General features: G+C 36.8%; 1 protein-coding gene across 3 annotated transcripts in view; it reads right to left on the bottom strand.

Annotated features, from left to right (window-relative positions):
* Positions 1-17,633, bottom strand: part of LOC111056895 (protein lifeguard 1) — a 60,499-nt gene extending 42,866 nt beyond the window's left edge. The window contains exons 1-2 of one of the 3 annotated variants that reach the window (XM_022344304.2): positions 17,128-17,633; positions 12,678-12,759 (exon numbers count right to left, since the gene is read on the bottom strand). In XM_022344304.2, coding sequence (XP_022199996.1) covers positions 12,678-12,726 — 49 coding nt within the window. In that variant the 5' untranslated portion in view covers positions 12,727-12,759; positions 17,128-17,633. Of the gene's footprint in view, positions 1-12,677; positions 12,760-16,122; positions 16,564-17,127 lie in introns of those variants that run through there. The other 2 variants (XM_022344305.2, XM_039428297.1) reach the window with 2 other exon arrangements.
* Positions 17,634-21,719: the final 4,086 nt, after the last annotated feature.

Genomic DNA, 21,719 nt, shown 5'->3' with positions numbered 1-21,719 from the left:
GGCTCAAGGGGGCCGAACTTAGGTATTCCACAACAGAAAAGGAATGCTTGGCTGTGATTTTTGCATTGAGAAATTTAAACCGTATATTGAGAGCTACGAGACTACAGTTATCATGGATCACCAGGCTCTAAAGTGGCTCAGAGCAATCCCGAACCCGACAGGAAGACTCGCGAGATGAGTTTTAGAAATGCAGCAATATAACCTGGTTATTAAATATCAACATGGAAAGCTGAACGTGGTCCCAGATGCACTCTCCCAAGCATTGCCAGGAGGCGACACACCGGCCAACAGCAATGGAGGCCAAAAGGAGAGGTGGCCGCCATCGTCACGGAGGATGATAGATGGATAAGGGAGATGAAAAGCAATCTGCTCCATAATACAGGTGAATATCCCGATTATATGGTGAGGGGTGAGGCCCTATATCGTCATATATGGGCCCCGCAGCAGCCTCCCGATGCACCCAAGAGTGATGGCTGGAAGCTGTGTATTCCGAGAGGTGCAGGGGCTGATATACTTCAGCAGAGTCATGATGCACCGACAGCTGGCCATCAAGGGGTGTTTCGGACCTATCACAGGATAGCATGCCGCTATTACTGGCCAGGCCTCTATGCAGACGTCGCGAAGTATGTAAGGCAGTGCGAGACATGCATGAAGCACAAAGTGGAGCAGCGGCCTCCATATGGGCAGATGAATAGCCAGAGGAAGGTGGTTCGACCCTGGGAGACTGTCAGCAACGATATTGTGGGCCCATTGCCTCGCTCAAAGAGAGGAAATAAATACCTGGTGGTGTTTCAAGACCAGTTCACAAAGTGGACGGAAGCTCGGCCACTAGCTCAGGCAGACAGTAGCGCAGTTGCACGAGCCTCGAGGGAGCTAGTTGTCACCAAGTTTGGAGTGCCGAAGTTATTGATTTGTGACAATGGAACACAATATACCAGTAGGCTTTTCAAGTCATACTGTAAGGATAATGGCATTACATTATTCTATACTCCACCATATTCACCAAGCTATAACCCTACTGAGAGAGTCAACAGAGTCTTAAAGACTATGATACAGCTCTATGTGGGAGAGCATCATGCTGATTGGGATTGTTACATGGAGGAGTTCTGTTTCACCATGAATACAGCAGTACATGTCGGTACTAAGTATATTCCTGCTTTCCTGAATTTTGAAAGAGAGTTGAGAGCACCAGGAGATGCTAGCTGTGAGGAGGAAGGTGATCCCAGACAGGAGGATGGAGGCACGAGTCGAGCGGCCCAGCTGACGAGGCTTCAGGTGCTGAAGTGTGCACAGAAGCTTGTTTTAGACAACTTAAACGAGGCCTATAATAAATAATACCAGGAGGTATTATAATCTTAGGCGAAGACCATTAGAACTGAGGACGGGGCAGATGGTGTATAAGCAAGATTATCACCTCTCATCCGGAGTTAACCAGTTTGCGGCTAAGTTAGCTCCAAAATTTTCTGGGCCCAATGAGGTAGAAAAATTGTTGAGTGCTTCAGTAGTGCTGTTGAAGGGAGCTGCCGGTAAGAGGCTGACAGTTCACGTGAAATATATCAAGATTTTGCCGCCCCTTCCTGAGGACGAGGAGGATGAGGATGGAGGAGTCGGCAATGATGGAGGAGCCGGTGCCGCAGAAGACGGTGATGGGAGGATGAATCATGTAAACAGGGTGATGCTGCCCACTCGGCTGATGGAGTACCGAGGAAAGGGAGTCCACCATAACTAATAAGGTGAGAGGTTAGAAGGGGAAAATAACATCAAATTTGGAGAGAATTCATTTAGAATTAATAGCTCACATTTATTTGTGGTGTTCGAGGAAGTTGGTTGCATTAGCACTAGTTGAAATTAATGGAAATATTGGGAGATGGAAATAATTATTTCTTGTCTAAAGAAATTCATTAATGATAGGCCTATTTAAAGGTAGTAAAACTAATAACACATTCCGTGTAATTTTCCTTGTCAAAGAAAATTATAGTTAAGCTAAGTGGCAACTCAACCATTTCAGTTTAATTATCCAGATAATCAGTCTTTAGGCTTTATCTGTTAAATCGGAAAGTCTTGTTGCTATCACTTCTTTTATTCCCAATAAAATCGCCACTTTCCAATTTGAAACTCCTAATAGATTTGTTGTTGCCAATCATGGGCTAACATATGGAATTTGAATCATTTTATTTTTCTAATCATCAGTTATAGTCTTTAAACTATATGACAATTTATGCATATTAGGAGAAAATTATAAGTCAGTCTGTTCTGAATGATATTTATCCATGAGGTAATGGTTTAAATAATTATTGAAGTCAGAGAATGAAGCTGGTGATAGTTGCTTTAATCCGTGGTAATTAGGAAAATTACAATGCAGTAACTAACAGGTGTTATTATACTTTAGGATAAAAGTAAATTATGTTGCAATGGATTATTCATAGTGAATGAATAAATTGCATTTGATTGTAAGTCATGATGTACTACAGTCGTATTTTATTAGCTTCAACTATGATTCGATTTCTCCAATATTCTTTTGAAAATAAAACCTGAGGGCCAGTTATAAATTGAAATAAAATCTGCATTATTTCAATTCAAACAATTCCATGTTAGTTCGAAAAATTACTTGTGCTGTACTGTTATTGAAGTAGTCAAAGCTCTATTGTGCTATTGTTCTAATTGTGATTTAGTCACGTTTTGAAAATGAATCCAAGTTTCACACAGCCTGTTGTTATGAGTGATTATTTTCCGTGGCTATATTTTCTCTCTACTGTAGCAATTTATTAAGAAAATCAATAAGTGAATATTATCATCATTTTATATTGGAATGAACAGTGGAAAATAGCACTAGCCCTATATTGTATTACTGCCAGTCTAATCTGAATCTCGGTACTACATGACTGTTGAGCTGTCATCGCTTACGATAAGATAAATCAATTTGTTTTGTCTATCCATCAGATTATTCTCGTGGGATCTTGCAATTTCATTATATTCAAGTTGATAAATTCCAGATTATTCCTGTTTCCTCCAGTTTATTGAAACTTCTCTAGCTTCCTACAGTCAATCTGTTGTTAGTTCTCAACCAGTTAGCATCAGGCCGCTCTGCTCCAATCTGAACAGAACCCCTAACTGCTTTCACCTCTAGCTCCCCAGTTCGGTTTCTCCATTTGTGATTCACTGTATCACTTCATTTTTTTTTATTTTTTTTTCATTTTCTCTTCACTGTCCCTCCATTTAGTTGAGCTGTTAGTTTTCTTTGGAATTGTGTTACCTCATCAGAGACCCAGTATTGTGTTCCCCCCCCCCCAGTATCTTCCCATACTTCCACCTTTTAGTTACTGTTCTTACCCAGTTCTTCATCTTTATTCCAGGGAGATGACCTTCCTACCGAACCTCCTTCACCGACGAGGTCCTCCGTGATATGGACCGACTCTCCCTTAGCGACAAGGGGAGGTTACTGCCCTTCCAAGCACTCCAGACTCGACATGCGGGACAAACCCTGGAAGAGCTCTGCAATGTCCTGAGAAATATGAGGAGGGACACCCTCCTAGGCATTCCCCTAGTGAGGCGAGGGGGTATTGCTCTCACAGTGGTCAACAGGAAGGAGGGTACCACAACCATCCTTGTCCCGGGGGGCACCGGACCGCACCTGAGGATGTTGATGCCGTTCAAGCAGTGACCTCAAAATACTGTAAAGTGAAGAGACTGCAATACATCCAGGGAGAAGTGAAGTGTTTCCATCATGTCCACGAGGGGTTTACCCGTTGGCAGTGTGAGAGGCTGATCGGTAATCAGCTGTTCCAGTTCCTGCAACAACGGACCCCACTGGAGGATAGGCAGACTCACGTGAACTTTTCAATCTGTTCCCCAACTTGAGGACAGCCCGAGACCATGATCTGGTGTCCACGTACAGCCTCACCACATCCAAAACCCCAGCCACCACCAGCAGAGCCGAGGAGCCCTTGCCCTCGACCTCTGACACATCAGTCTCCAAGATGGAAATCCCTGAGGTCCTGACCGAGGACGAGGATGCCCTCCTAGAGGGAGGTGGAGGCGGTTTCTCCATCTCACCAGCTTACGGGACATCAGAGGAGGTCACAGAGCACCCAGCGCCATCTTCCACCACAACCCAGCAGACTCTGTTGACTCATCCAACCCCTCTTTAGGTCCAAGAGAGGGGTCTCACCGAGGCTTGGATAGCTGCTCCTGCAGAGAAATGCGGCCCAACCGAGGTCCCGGCTGACTCTGCCAACACCAATGACCTGCCAAAACCGCCACTTGACAGGCCAAGTTCGACTCCTTTGCAGGCACAGGAGGTTTCTTCTAGGGGAGGAGGAAGAGGGAGTGCCCCTGTCCCCGCCCATCCACTTGACCGCCGCCAATCGTGGACGAGGCCTCACTCTGGTGACCATTGGAGACAGGCCGACAGTGAAGAAGTTGACACACCAGTCGTTTCAGGTCAGTAAGCATCCACGCTCAGGTCGCCTGAGGGTCCGGGTCCACCTTCCTGACGGACGTCGCGCATGGGTGAAGCCTTGAGTGCTTTGTAAGCCTGGCCATAGCAGTGCACAAACACCGCGAAGTAAGGCAGTGCGAGAGCACGGCCACCCGCAGGGCATAAGCCCAGCCATGACAGTGTGCAAGCATGGCAAAGTAAGGCAGTGAGGAAGCATGGCATCCCTTTGCAGTGTGGAAGCACGGTGTCCATATGCAGTGCGAAAGCACCGCACTCCCTAGCGGGGCGAAAATCCTCACGCCTAGCAGTGTGAGAGCACGGCGTTCCTGTGCAGTCGAAGAGCATGGCGTTCCTATGCAGTGTGGAAGCACGGCGCTCCCGAGTGGGGCGAAAATCCTCGCACCTAGCAGTGCGGAAGCACAGCGTCCCTTTGCAGTGTGGAAGCATGGCGCTCCCTAGTGGGGCGAAAATCCTCACGCCTAGCAGTGCAAGAGCACGGGGTTCCTGTGCAGTGCGAAAGCACAGCGTTCCTGTGCAGTGCAAAAGCATTATGTTCCTGTGCAGTGTGAAAGCACAGCGCTCCCGAGTGGGGCGAAAATCCTCGCACCTAGCAGTGCGGAAGCACAGCGTCCCTTTGCAGTGTGGAAGCATGGCGCTCCCTAGTGGGGCGAAAATCCTCACGCCTAGCAGTGCAAGAGCACGGGGTTCCTGTGCAGTGCGAAAGCACAGCGTTCCTGTGCAGTGCAAAAGCATTATGTTCCTGTGCAGTGTGAAAGCACAGCGCTCCCTAGCGGGGCGAAAATCCTAGCGCCTAGCAGTGCAAAGCATGGCATTCCCATGCAGTGTGAAAGCACAGCACTCCCTAGCAGGGCGAGAATCCCCGCCCCTAGCAGTGCTGAAGCACAGTGCACCAAAGCAGTGCGGAAGCACAGCCCGACTCAGCAGTTCCACTCCAATAGGATCGAGCCGAGAACATTGCCAGATATCCTACTGCTTTTCTCTTTAACGATGCCACTGCATTGTCACCAGTTAGTGAGGACCCAACCTGGCGCCCAGATGATTGTAGGGTATCTCATGACCGTCAGAGATGCGACAGCATGTTCCCGGTGCTTGGGGACATATGTCCATTGCATACACTTCTCATCCTCACCCCCCCATCCTACCCATTTCTTCCCCCCCCTTCCCATAGTAGGAACAGTGTGTCACGATGTATATCATAACTAGTGAGGGGAATTGATTTTAGAGCTAGTTTTGAAGACACTCAGTAATCTCATCATAAGATCTTGTTGTACAACAAGCAAGACAGCCACTGAGCTACTGCTAAACTATCCTGCACACCCTTACCCCCTCCAACCCGGCTGCCGAGGGAGGCTCGCCAAGTGGCAGTGAAGATCAGTCTAGTATGGACAGTTGGTCGAGAACTAGTGGAGGAATCAGCATGTGGCGAGTGAGTGAGTACAGCTTGTGACCAGAGTCTACTCCTACTCCTTCGACTACTTCAAATTGTGCCTTCTATTAACTGGAGTTAATAGAAGACACTGGAAGCTCCAAGATACAACACTCGCAGGAAGGCAAGTATTGTACAACCACTTCTGTGACTTCTAGCAACCAGCTTGCCTGATTCGACCAGAGGCGACAAGTTGGGTTTTGGGCTTAAACCTGACTGGACCAAGGAACATCACGAATAGGACCAGGAGCAGCAAGAGGACCTTGAGTAAGGCTTGAGAAGGCCTTTCTCGACCCCAAGACATCAATCCTGGCTGCAGGAGATAGCCGGTTCCCGAGGTGAGGGACCCAGTGCCCAGCAGTGATGCCTGGTGCCAGGGCTCTTCTATCTTGCTAATTCCATCGGGAATAGCAAGAGGACCTCGAGTAAGGCTTGGGAAGGCCTTTCTCGACCCAGAGACATCGATCCTGGCCGCAGGAGACAGCTGGTTCCCGAGGTGAGGGACCCAGTGACCAGATGCAACACCTAGTTCTGAGGCTTTTCTACCTGGCTAGTTCCAACTGGAATAGCAAGAGGACCTCGAGTAAGGCTTGGGAGCACCTTTCTCGACCCCGAAACGCCAGTCCTGATAGCCAGAAACGCCAGGTACCCGAGGTTAGGGACCCAGTGACCAGACGCAATGCCTAGTTCTGAGGCTCTTCTACCTTGCTAGTTCCAACTGGAATAGCAATAGGACCTCGAGTAAGGCTTGGGAACGCCTTTCTCAACCCCGAGACGCCAGTCCTAATAGCCAGAAACGCTCGGTACCCGAGGTTAGGGACCCGGTGACCAGCTGAGATGCCCAGTTCCGAGGCTCCTTTACCTTGCTAATTCCATTGGGAATAGCAAGAGGACATCCTGTGACAATCGGGAACGCTTCTCCCGTACCAGAGACCATACTCAAGGAAGACACCAGACCGTTCCTACTCCTATCACTCCCCGCCCAACCCTGTAAGGCAGTGCGAAAGCCCAGCCCCTCTTTCCTAAAAGAGGGAATCATTTCAACAAAGTACTCAAGGCCCTGTTCTAACCCCTGACTCGAACGAGGTTGGTTGACAGACACCACACCAGGCCTCCCGTCCTCTGCTGCGGCCCACCCCAGACGCCAACTGTTGCCCAGAGCAACACTGGGAATTCTAGTAGAAGAAGGTGTGGGCAAAAATCTACTCAGAACACATATCCAAATACTTTAACCAGGTGATAGTTGTGTGTTACCTACAATACCTACAATATTCATCTTCATTTTTCCTTCATTTTAAAAGTATTTTTTAAAAAAGTACACAACTTTCAAGTCCCATTGACATCTCTAATCAACATTTTTATAAAATATTTTATCTTCAATTTTTTTTTTTTAGTAACTCATCACTTTTAAACTCCTAGATCTTTCAGAATGCTCGATAATGTAAGGACATACCGGTTTGGAGATAGAGAACTCATTTGATACTACAAGAAGGGATACTCATAGAAGGAATGAATAGATTTAATTTGGCAACATTTGAAAAGATGGATTCAAAGGTTTTCTACTGGAGGTTTTTTATTCAAACTTTTAATATCCCAACAATTATAAATTTGAAAAAAGGTACTGAATGTAGCCTATTTCTCCTAGTAATACTTTGAATGATAATATAGGCCTTTATTTTTTCAATCATTGTTTTATCATCATAATAATTAGGTTTGGCTTGAATACATTAATAGTTATCTTGAGCTTTCTCGTAATTTATTACATTGTATTCAAGCTGTTTCCTTTGTTCATTGTAATATTCTTCTGCAAACTCAACCAATATCTATCCTTTCAAAATTGATTCTAATACCAATCTCAATGCAGAAAACATATAAAGTAAAAGCTAATATTAATTTGATAAAAGTGAAATCATGAGTGGTTGCAGAGAATAAAGGTTGTTAGGGCAGGGCATTCCATCAGTGATTTGGAAGGAGAATGTGGATGATCAATGGATGAAGATGGTAAGCACACCACATTCCTTCCTTAAAGTTTAATATGATATTTGATGATTTTGTTTGTTATAAACAATCGATTGGATTGATCATCAATCAAATTTCAATTGAATTTTTGAAAGAGAACTTCGGATTCAAAATTATTTCTACTCAAGTGACCAAGGCACAATCTAGAAACATTATTTTCATCACATATACATCACTCACACTCTATGTGGTAGAAAGCCTCAATATGGAACAAAAGAGAGGATGGGGTGATAGTATAACACCCACATCATAAATGCATTATAAACTGAATAAATTGTAATTTGGAAAAATATCTTAAAATATGCCCAACTATTATCTCTCCGGTTATAGGAAAATAATGTGGAGATTGAAAAGAATTGGAATTCACCACACATTATCCTGTTTTTTAGTGTATGACAGTTTAATTTCTATAATAGAAATTCCTTCCGATTTGGTTGAAGAGATTGTCATCCTTTCCTAGCTTTTCAAACAGGCATTCAACCTATCACTTGCCTTAATAGAATTATCAAGTTTATTAGAAGGAATATATTGTAGGATACTTATATAATATGAATTCATATTCATACGTATACTTTTCAATGTATGATTCATTTTCATTAAATACATTATTATTGGATCATGAAGAGTTGATTTTACCTTACACAAATAAATAAAAAATGAGAGTTTTACGCAAGAGAACAAGTATCAATTGAAAATTCCTCTTACAAATAATAAATTAAAAAATATGTGTTTCACAATACGAAAGCAAGTATTCAATATAATTCTCAATTATTGAGAATTCCCCATGCGGTATGCATGCTTTAATATACAGTGAGTCATATGTATGGGACTTCAATAAATTGGGGACTGTTATACATATAATACTGTTACCTTCAGTATAAGTTATTGGTCAATTACTTTACCTTTTGACATACAACTGAATTTCATCCTCTCATAAGGGGGTGAATTAGGGGTTGTAACTAGAATAGTTTAAATGTAAACACCCATTGTATGGTACATCATTTTGAAGGCCATTTTAAAACAAGAAAGATGGCATGGATAAAAATGTTCTATGATACTTGTATCCAAAATAATGGCTGATTGAAGTTTTAGTTTTTGAAATGAGGGGTTGTAACTCAAAATGTTCTAAGATACTTTTATCCAAAATGGCGGCTGATTGAAGTTTTCGTTTTTAAAGAAATAATTGATAAAGTTCAATCAGCCGCCATTTTGGATAAAAGTATCATAGAACATTTTTATCGATGCTATCTTTCCTGTTTTAGAAAGGCCTTTAGAATGATCTACCACCCAATGGGTGTTTACATTTCAAATATTCGAGTTACAACCCCTAAGTCACCCACTTATGAGGGGTTGAAATTCAGTTGTACGTCAAAAGGTAGAGTATTCGACCAATAACTTATCCTGGAAGTTATAGTACTATATCTACAACAGTCTCCAACTTATTGAAGGGTTCCCATAAATTTATGACTCACTCTGTATATTCGTCCTTATATTTTGTTGTAGTTTCCAATTAGAGAGATTCAACCAGAGAACTATTTCCTGATCAAGTATGTGAAAGCAATAATTTTCCTGAAAAAAGAGATCCTCCTAAGGGATTAGATTAGGCAAAATGTTCTATTGATTCTACATATTATATACAGTACACAGACAAGATAAAGGATTGTGAGAGAAATAATATTATAGTACAATAAATGTTTTCACGTTTTTAATTTCTTATTCAATGATCGAATTATCAAATTCATTAGCATTGAGTAATTGAATTACAAAAGAGCCAGGGAAAGCATGTTAATTTCCAATAAGAGAGCAACAGGTATTCGATGTGCAGGCTCTTACAAAATCGATCATTCTGAAAGATCCAGCCGTCGAAAAGTATTAAATTTCTAGAAAAATTGAAGATAAATATTGTATGAATCGTAGGAGATGTCGATCGGACTTGAAAGTTATATACTTTTTGAGAAAAAGACTTACAAAGTTGCTCAATTTAACATTGAAAAGATAGGAAGAATAGATATTTAGAGTACCAATGACGTCACACCGATCATCTGACTCTGATCATTAAAAGATCGAGATGCGCGTGGCCAGTACCTTCTATTCTAGGTACCTTGATTAAGCCTATAAAAGTCTAGCCAAATATGCATTGATGTAATGTGTGAGCTACAATCTGGTTCTATGAATGGATGATTTATTGATTATAGAATATGATTGAAATTGATCAATTTCAACTATTTCAATGCAATTTTTATATTCCCGGGGTGTTTTGGCCAGGGAAATGTTTCCAAATCACAAGTGCCTTATCACTAGGAATATTCCCGACCCACATCACCAGTTCACAAAGAGAAAAATTAAGCGAGTTTCTCGAATTTGTTGGAAAACTGATACTTGAATAATTTTATATTGGAAAGTAGAAAAATACTTTCATTTATATAAATAAGTTTCGTTTAACAAACGTACTAAGACAGAAACAGATTTGGTACGGTTTACTATTAATTTGAATTTATGTAAATTTTTCAATGTTTATATTTATATCTGAATCTGTTTGAAGTTATTTTAAAATTTAATGATAAAGCTTAGGAATTACCTAAGAAATTAGGTTTCGAAAATACTATATCAAGGATGAATTTTAATTTCGTTAAAATTAGAATTCAATTAAGTAAACAAGCAGCCTGTATTTAAGGCTGTTCGGTACAATTTTTTCTATGTAATTGTTAAGATCATTATAAGAGTGAGAAAAAGTGGCAACTGAAATTTTTAAGTGTTCTAAAAAGCGAGTTATGGGAGTTATGGGTCGTTAAAGTGCTAACTCAGTTTTCTTTCCAGATCATAAACGGTTTCGACTATATTAACAGAACTTCTCTTAAAAATTCAAAAATGTATCTTTCCAAACTAAAACATTTTATTCCCCATATCGTTCATAAATAAAAAATAACAATTTTTGTAAATTCGAAACTTGTAAATAAACTTGTTTATTTTGGCATATATCGCGAAAAAACGCATATTAGAACAAAGCCAATGATATACTGAATGTATTAGAAAAAACTCCAATGAAAAATTCGAAACAGTTTATGATCTAAAAGGAAAACAGAGTTAGCTCTTTCAACAACCCATAACTCGCTTATTAGACCACTTAATAATTTCAGTTGCCAATTTTTCTCACTCTTATAGGCTAATGATCTTGACAATTATATTGAAAAAGATTTTCCAATTTAAATAAAAAAAGAGTACCGAACAGCCTTAAGGCTGTGCAAAGGCTAAAAATAAACTTTTTACTGGTGATATTTTTCGAAAAACGTTTTCAAAAAAATGTTTCGCACCTAGGATTGCAGATTCGCCCTTATGGGGTGACGTGAAGTGCTGCTTCACAAAAAGAAAAGTGGTCCTGTCCTATTTTTGAATACAGTATTCTTTGAACATTACAAATAGTAAGGTTAAAATTATTATTAGCTTAAGAGTGTTTTACCATAAAATAGCATTTATTTTAGAAGTTTTAAAATTTTTAATAATTTGTCTGTGCAAACCTAGGATTGCAGATTCGCCCTTATGGGGTGACGTGAAGTGCTCCTTCACAAAAAGCAAAGTGGTCCTGTCCTATTTTCGAATACAGTATTCTTTGAACATTACAAATAGTAAGGTTAAAATTATTATTAGCTTAAGAGTTTTTTACCATAAAATAGCATTTATTTTAGAAGTTTTAAAATTTTCAATAATTTTCCAGTTATCAGTGATGGTTTAGTGAAATATTTATATTTAATTTGGTTCTCAACTTATCTAATTCTAAATTCCTAGTTTATATATATTTTGGACTCAAAATTGGACAAAACTTATGAAGTGATAAACATAACCTATTTTTGGACAATTTCTATCCAAATTTTGGAAAGAAACAGTTTTGGACTTTAAGCGTGTTGTTCTTTCCCAATCATCTATCTATGTATAAATAAATAATTGAATTTGATAATAATATCAGCCCTTGTCATTAGCATGAATCATCATATCCATGAGTAATGAAAAAGACAGATATCGCTGATATTTTAATTCCGCTGGAGTAGACAAATTTGTCTTGAAGCTACCTTTCTAATAAAATACTGTAAATTATTGATCTTTCAGAAACTCCCAAACAGTCCATTACTGTGTTTTTAATAATCTATTAAATTTCAAATCATGTTTTTCAAAAGTTCAAAAACTTTCATTCTAATTATTCGTTGCTCTTTACACTGCAATTATTTCATACCACGCATTCAAGATTAAATTATTTGTTATCAACTAATTTGATAACACTACAAGCTAGAAACGGTTTTTTTTATGAAAAACTGTTTTATTAGAACTCCAGAGTTTTGGTTTGAGCTGTTATAATAATTATGCAAATGAGAACTTGTAGAAGAACTGATTGAATAGAATAAAATTTTGTCTTCAGTTCCTGTGAACTATTATTTGTGTGAAAGAGCGAGAAAAAAACATATTTTTATAGAATCGAATGTCAAGAGTGCTTTCTCATTGTGTCATATTTGAAAAGGTTTGCACATCCAATAATGCAGCGTTCAAGTTTAACTTGGTTGATGATATTTTATGCAAGTCATTTAATAGTGATCAGAACTATTGTGATTACGCAATTATCATAGAATTTTAAATATGAAATTAACATGGAAATGAATCATTGATTATTTTTTTATCAGATATGAATCAGAACAATAAAAGCCATGACAGTCATACGGCTGAAATTAAGCTTGTTATGGAAAAAGCATAAAACATAAAAATAGAGATAACGGAAATATTCTGAACCTGGTTGGCCTGGATAATAGCCAGACGGGGTTTGCTCCCAAGTTGCCATATTCTCAACTTCCTTCAAGTAGAGAACAGTGATCTGCATGAGACAAAGATACAGTAGACAATACAATAAAAGACAAAGGTGCATAAATTAAACAATATTGAATACGACTGATGGTGTGTTCATAACGCTGAAAAGGCATATGACTGCTTTTCTATCTGGCTGAATAATGATTGATAACTATAATATAAATGAATAGATTATATTGCATTTTTTTGCGTATATTGTATGGATTATGTTTCATTATAAGCATAAATTTATTGAATGAACCTAGCCTATTAAATGGAGTTTATATTGTATATTGTACCTACTGACACAAAATTATGACGAAACTCTTTGTTTTTAAAAGCTCTTCAGTTAATAAAACATGATTAAAACTAATTGATCATCCAATTTCTTTAGAAAAATGATAAATTTCTAGCTAATAGAATTCAAATGAAGTTCTGTTTTGCTTTGTACTAAGTTCATGATTATATTATATTAAAATTTGTGATTTAAAATTAGTAGGTAAATGTAAATACAATGTGATATTTATTTTACTCATGAGAAGGAGCTTCTAGAGGCAAAATTGTGCATATTCAAGGATATAAGACACCTAACCCTTTTCACATTAAATAAATAATTTCATTATTTTTGGGAAGTACACGGTTTCTGATTTATTTGTTCTGATGAGTCAGTTGACGAAATCCGAATTGGATTAATAACTCACTGTTAGTAAAATGTTATTAATAAAAATTACCATCTAGTCATCAATTTTTAAATACATAAATAAATCGATTTTATTGTCGTAGACCAATACAGTTAATTGACAAAGTCAATCAAACAGGTAAGTCATCAAGTAGAATCGAAAAACTCTGTGAAACAATAGAATAGTCTCAAAACCAGCCACTCAAAAAGTATTTTTTTAATAACAATATTATTTCACAACATTTAATATCCAATGGCAACTTATTGTACAATCTCAAGCCGATGCTGTCATAGTGTTTCAGGCTTATGACAAGACATGTAGACCTATAACAGTTGATATATTTTTTATTTATTTATTTTTGTTTTTGAAAAGAGGTTGACAGTGATCTAGATACCCTGCACCTGTCAATATTCTGATAGCCTTTTTCTACAAAAGTAGGACCTTATTGGTGTGGCAGCTGTTTCCATATATTAAAGTTCCGTAATTTAGTTATTGTGATGCCGCATCCACAATATCGGCCAATGCGTAAAAATTGCTCCAATTTTTGTAGAGCGAAGGCCAGCCAAGCGAAGGCAAGTGGTCAGCCGAGCCACAAATGGCTACATTGCAGTGTGGATGGCAAGACCATAGAGAAAAGAATACTGATATTCTAATGTATAATCTCTGGCAAGACCAACATGGAAAGCCACTTGGACAGCGACTAGGCGATTGTGTGGACTAGTCATTATTGTCATAAAGAAAAGATAGCATAAGAAGATCCCTTGGTTTAGGGTGTCTATGTTTCAAATTTCACTGTTAACTCAAGCCGATAGTCATATTTTTCTTCAAGCTATGTAAGGCTAGTTTCACACTCGTTCGGTTCGTTTCGTTTTTGGCAAATTCCGATAAGAGTGAAACGATAATTCGGTGTGAATTCCATACCGAATAGAAACCGCATAGAACCGAACGCCCATTTGACTCTAATTAATTCCATCAGGTTTCAATTCGTTGCTAGCGAGAGGCTCCTTTCACACACTTTCGGTTCGGTTCGTTTCGTTTTCGGCAAATTCCGATAAGTGTGAAACGATGATTCGGTTTGAATTCGGTACCGAATAGCAACCGCATAGCACCGAACGTCCCCTCGACACGAATAGGTTTCATCATATTCGAATTCGTTGCTAGGGAAACAGGAAAAAACAAAGTCTTTTACACACACTTGCCTTTTTTGTTTTTATTTTAACCTGATATCGTGATTATCTGTTTCAAAATTTTCCAAGTAAAATCGTATGGTCAATTTATTTCTGTTAGTTCACAGAAACATTTTTTCTTAATGAATAGTTTTCTAAAAAATATGAAAGATATAAATTAAAACTCAGGGATAATTTTTATTATTTTTATTCTTCCACAAATTCGGAAATCACTTCTACATCAAATCCATGATTTCATCAATGGAGAGAAGAGATGAAGTTTATATACCATGTGTGAAAACAAGGAACACATTTTTAATTTAAAAAAAATAATCTATCTGAACATCCAAAATTAACATAATCAAAAAGAAACTATTCAAATAATTCACAATTTTTAATTAAATTTAAAATTTTGTTGTTCAAGAAATAACATCTTACAATTAAACACCAGCTGTTATATTTGAATATACCAGCATGAACTGTGAAAATCCAAACACAGCTGTGTTTGATCCAAACACAGCTGTGTTTGAGCAGAAAATACCTAATTAGAACCGTACGAATTAAAACCTGACATGTATGAGAGCCTCATTCGTTTTCGGTAACGAACCGAACCGAATGGATTGATAACGATTAATCAATAAATTTATGCATTCCTCGTTCATATGAACTTACCGCTTCTGGACCCAAAACTTTTTGTTATAAAATTGTATGGCCATTGCTGTTCTATGTACATACAGTCAACTCATGATGGAGTAGAAACTGACATTAAAATTTAATTGAAGTTGACGTTTGTTAATAGGACGCAATAATTGATAGGCGTGGTCTTTAATTTGAAAGTAAAGAAAAATTCTCTGTGAGACTACCGTAATAAATTTTGCATTTTTTGTATTATTATTTGTGCTTTCTTTGCGAGAAAGTTATTATTATTATTATTGAATTTCAAGGGTTTTAGTAAAAATACAAGTTATTGCTAGAATACAGAAGCGTTCAACATAGATATTATAAAACTAGCTTAACTACTTTAATATTTTTTAAGGGTTCAAACTTTTTTATTTGAATCCATATCAAAGCAACTGGTATTTTTTTCTTTTCTATCTTTGTTTATTCACCAAACTGGTAAGCAGTATTAATAGGTGAGGCTTGAGAAAGTACTATATTTTTGGATTTCCAATTCAAATGTGGGTTTTCAGCTAATTTCTTCCAGGCTAGACATATATTAAGCTTATTAATAGAATCGATCTATGTTTTCTTCAAGATGACAATTAATGTTTAGGAAGCAATCCGCAAGTGTAGTTATAGGTCCTGATCTTTATAGACTTAATATGATCTTTACGACTTAATATGACAAGACTTAATATGAACTTTACGACTTAATTTGATTTAGTTAATTTTTTAATTTGGATTCAAGGATCCAAAGGTTCAAAGAACCCCACAACCTCAACCGGAGCTTTATTATTTTCCCAGATACGTTAGTTGAGCAAACCAATACCAGAGTCCTTTACAGGATCTAGGAGTTTATCCCTATATTAACATCCCATTCATCACCTGGTTTCTTGCAGCCAGGCAGAGACCTTCTCCTCGCCCTTAGTCTCTAGCAATCCAGTGTTATATGCTTGGCAGTCTCTCCAGACTGATGAGTTCTTGAGGAGTTCCACTCCTGGCCTTCTTTGTACGTTCTTCCGCTAAGGAAGGGGTCGCCAAATTGCCTCTAGGGCGCCTGGCAACCCTTGATTCAGCCTCTTGACCAACATTTGTGTTTTGAGTTTCACCCATCTCTGGTTTCATGAGTTTTTTCTTTTTGTTCATCCAAAACTTTGCAAGGCCAAAAGCCTCACAACTCCCAAGAAGTTTATTGTCTGAATGGCCGCCCTTCTTTGAGCAGTGGTGAGGTTTGGTCTCTCCACCCGCAAACTCGTGACCTATGTGAGTTCCACTCCTGGCCTTTTTATAGGTCCTGCAGCTGAGGGATGAGTCTATTGCCTCTATGGTGCCTGAATGGTTGTGATAGATCGATAATAATATCAGAAGTCAAGTATTTTCCAATTCCTTTCAATAATAGATATTTGATAGACATTGAGTTCTTTTCCCCTAAATCACCTTCAATACCTTGCAATTCTCTTTTCAAAGCATATTAAATTTTCAAATAGAATAGTACATTTTGTTTCAAATGTCAAATTTTAATAGCCTACTTATTATTATTACTATTATTCAAATCATGTAGCCTAATCTATACGTACAATTTCATAGTATTATGCAACAGTCTATGTTCAGCCAAATGCTTTTGTTTTATGAATGCTATAAACAAATAGAAATATTTTTAGAACGATAAATAGAATAATTGAAATTATTTTTATGTGCAAATTTATTGTAATTGAGTAGCCAAAGTCATGTTAAAATAATACGGTATTCTGAGTTTGAAATTTTATGTAGCGATGATTCAAGTAGGTACCGTACAATTTATAGTACGGTAACTAATTTATCTGCTCCTATTACTAATCAAGAATAACTTATTAATCAAGGATTATTAATAATAATGATAATAACATTTACCTGTCAGAAATAAGTCCAATCAATTAATAGCACTAATTACACTGTAATGTCTCAGTTGATTTAGGCTACTAGAATGTTCTAAATTTTCTGTTGCAATTAGCCTATTCTAGTTAAATGAGACTAAAAAAAATTCTTTCAAATAAAAGTAGCCTAAACTTCTTGCAGTAAATAAGATCTTAACAATTTAGGTACACTAGCCTATATTTGAAAAATATCTATCTTTACTTGCTTGAATAAAGAAAACAGTGACACTTGCTTTAAATAGATTCACATTCACGACGTTCAAGTTTGGATTGGACTTCAGCCACAGAATAGGTACAGAATGGACTCTTATAATCAATCGCCTATCTAACCAATAACCAATTGATCCGGATTATTAAAGTGATCCGAACCTACCATCAATACTATTACAATGCGGTGCTTCCTAACAAGATGGCGGATTTTAGCGTCAGGGTACTAGCCAAGTTTCCATACTGTATGTATACTGTCAACGAGCTATTATAGTAAACTATAGAGCGGCTGAGTGGCCACTATTCCTGTTACGAATTGAACATTGGCAGCCATGACAGAGAGAGGCAAGAAGCGGCGGGAAATTTGAGTGGCCCTATTGTTATAATAGGAACTTGCATAAAATACAAGGCGCAAATCAGTTATATTTAATAATAACTACATTGAATTTCTATTAAGCATTTCAAATGTATGTATTACAGTTGTTATGCATCCATCAAATTAACTGTTTGAATTGCTTTACTTGAAGCCTTAGTTACATTGTTTATACTGCTTAGCCGTATAAGTGCTCTACAAGTTAAAAAGCCATACTGTAACTGCAAAATTATTATGATTTTAGAGATTGGATTTTTATGTTATTTTGAACAAAGAATTCGAAAAACCAGTTTATGTCGACGTTTCTTTGATACCAGCTTACGGTACTTATTCACTTAGTATCTACAATATCTCCAAGTTCAAAACAAGAAGGCAAAGTATGATAGGTAGTCAAAAAAATAGCAAAGTATGATAGGTAGTCAAAAAAAATAACAAACTAACTTGAGGACGCTATTGAACGGTAATATTTCTGTCATATTCAGATCATATGAAATAAGCAAAGACCTTAAAGATTATCTCTTTAAGGTCTTTGGAAATAAGTTGTACGAAATGATTTTTTCATGTCATAGAACTATTACCGCCTAATACCGGACTAACATCACACATAACAGGCATAAATAACATGATCATACATATAAGCTAATATCTATGTTCATTCCAGTCAAGTTTGTATATCATCATCATCATCATTATATATTTATCACCAGCAGGTAACCCGTGCTTCGCAAGGGTCTATTTTAAAACTTGACGTAATGAAATCCAGAAGAATTGAAAATAGACCTATAAGAATCCTCGGTTGATTAAGAATTTATAAGCAGCATTTCAAGTAAATCAGTCCAGTAGTTCAGACGTGATGATGCGTCAAACATAATTTCCATATCCTCCATACACGTGTGTATACGTCTTTAAGCCAGTTCTTTCCTCTATTATAGTGTAGAAGATGATAGATGGATGGATTTATCATCCATTCTATCTATCATCTTCTATACTATAATAAAGGAAATGAATGAGAATACATTTTAAAGGTTTGAGATATCGATGTGCGGTTTTCACCATACCTTTTCTCTGGAAATCCTGTATCGGAGTCATGTATCATATGACCACCTTCCAATTAAAAAAAGAAGTTGTATTCAAAATGGTGGTTCCAAAATGGCGGAAAAAATTTGGGTGCGACGGAAAACCTGTTTTTATCATTTGAAAAGGATCCCCAATCATACCTATCTTCTAATTTCCCTTTTAAGAGAAATGTTCTGCTGCTTCCTTACAACAAGTGAAAGCATGACAAATAATTGAAAAATTGACAAACTGAAAACTTGATGTAATCAAATATTGAAGAATTTGAAATAGGTTTATAACTATCCTCAGTTAAGCAAGAATCTATAATGCAAAATTTCAAGTTAATCAGTCCAGTAGTTCAGACGTGATGATGCATCAAACATAATTTTCCTATACTACTTTACACCTGTATACGTGTATAATCGAGTTCTTTAATAATAATATAATAAATTTTTTTAATTCCGGCCATATGATTTGGTGATTTTTTTTATGAAATCGTATGTACTATTAATGAAGTTTGAACATTAATTTTGAAAAATCTAGAAGGAAATTTGAAATTTGGGCTTCCAGGTAATAATAATAATAATATCGAGTGACCTGACTGGCTCAGGTCTGGTGTTAGAGTTTTCAGGTCGCAACTGATCAATTTCAGGGCCTCTGACATGACCTAACAAGTGCTTTTTAGGCAGCCGGGACCATCCTTAACGTGTCCATCCGAAACACAGGAGTGGCCCGAGATAAATATCTTGCCTGGCTTCCAGGTGCACGAGATTGATATTTTTAGAATCTATGTTCAAAATTAGCAGATCTGAATCATTCCCGTTTTTCCGGTATGCAATCCACAAGTTGACATGTTTTGATGCAAACAAAAGAAACACACGAACAAACACAACCCTACTCTCTCTTATTATATAGATATTATTATAGTCATGGTCTCTTTAAAGACCTTGATTATATTATTTTATAATATGTAAAATAGACGTATACACTATTCTGGAAGAATGTAAGCTGTATGTCCAGTCTTCATTTTCAACAAAATAGTATGCATATATTCCACATACCATTAAAATAATATATTCTCTATTATTTAATATAGTTGTTTACTTTATGAAATTTAATGTACACATTATATATCTAGTTGGACTACAAATGGGTATAAAAGAACCAACGAGAGACGAACAATCTAATGAATATTTGTTATATTTATAGTTAATTGAATTAAGTAACATTCTTTAGCACCAAACAATATAAATTTTGCACAATACAATTCCATAGTGTGCCGAACACTATTTTTAATTCAGGCCTTTTCCCAAGTTATAATAGTAAATTTAATATGCAATAGACTAGAGCCATTATTGTGAGTTAGCGAAATAAATTATTTTCTCTCTCTCTATTATGAATGGCCATGACTTCGAGTTTCCCATGATAGATATTTAAAAATTGTGGCTCCGAGTCGTCGAGGAATGTAGATTATGGAATTATCTCTAAAACTTAGCCTTCCTGTCGCGACATAAAGTGCAATAAGTTGGAAAACAGCAAGCATTGATATTATAACAAACTACCGATTTTGCAGTTACTATTTGGTCAAATTGATTCCCTTCGCCCAATAGGGGACCTGTTTTCAAATACAGTAGTGGGGGGATTCCCCAACCGCGAGACCAGATTACGTTTCGGAGGACACTTTGCTAGGAGCACTACGAGAGTAAAGATGTAGTCATTATGTTTCGCCCTTTTTGGGCAAGTTTATAAGTTTATATAATTAGTTAATGTAGGAGCTAGTTTTATTTTTATTAAAGTTTAAATTTTCTAGTAGTGCCATGTCCTGAAAAGTTTAATTGTGTTTCTTCATCATGTACAAATAATTGTTTCTTCAAATAACCGCTAAGGTACGTAAAATAAGGTTAAAATATAATTTAGGGAATTTAATTGATTGAAACTTCCATAAGAGTAATGTATTAGCAAAGCCTGTTATTTTTCAAGTTAATAATATTGATTGAGAATAATCCTTTTGATTTTATTAGTGATGGAAGATACTTATAATTTTTTTCTAAAGAAGTATAGAAAGTTTTCAGTTACCTTACATTTGAGTTATTGTTTCTGGAGATATATTATCGTAGAGTATTGCTGAAAGTCAGGAAGATAGCCTTTAAATTGGAATGAAATTTTTAAGATTATGTTCATATTGAGTTTATGACATTTTATAATTTATATTTTTCAGACTCTGTTTTCTTATGTCATTAAGGCTTTCGAATGATTTAGTAAATTTTTTATGATAGAAATCTTAATAGACGAAGAAGAAAGTTTTTCTTTTCCAGGAAATTAATGTTAATGAATGTTCAAATTTTAATACTATTTAAATTATTTTCTATGTGTCTACTAATTTTATTTAATTAAAGGTAAAAACTATCTACAAGATGAATCTTATAAGGCAAACATTATTTTTAAAGTGAAATTTTCAATATTTTTTTCTTTTATTGTGTTATAAAGTATCTTGTTTTATTTGGTGATAAATTCATAATTCTAGTTGATACTCGTTTTTGGACTTGTATTTGTAGGTAAATCAAATCATAAACTCTGGAATGTTCATTTTTAATTAAGGTTCTGAGCAGTTTTGGGCGAATGCCCGTTATTTACACTTGGATTGCGTCCTAAAGTTCATAAATAATAAATAAAATAAATGTTGGCTAGCGCACAAGTTTCCAACAATACTAGCCGAGCTACTATATGAAAAATTATATTTGATTTTGCAAACCAAACGAAAAATATCATATAAGTTAGCATCATTTCTATCTGAATTATTCCTTTTCTAAGAGTATTATATCAATATATATAAAAGTTAACATCATAATTAATGAAGTATTCATTTTCTAAAAGCATTATATTAATTTATTACAGGTGTTTTCATAAATTTTGCATTGTATATTAATGACAGT

This window comes from Nilaparvata lugens, chromosome 5, assembly GCF_014356525.2.
Source record: "Nilaparvata lugens isolate BPH chromosome 5, ASM1435652v1, whole genome shotgun sequence".
NCBI classification, from domain to species: Eukaryota; Metazoa; Arthropoda; class Insecta; order Hemiptera; family Delphacidae; genus Nilaparvata; species Nilaparvata lugens.
The sequence above is the reverse complement of the archived record's forward strand: the minus strand, read 5'-3'. Positions and strand labels throughout refer to the sequence as shown.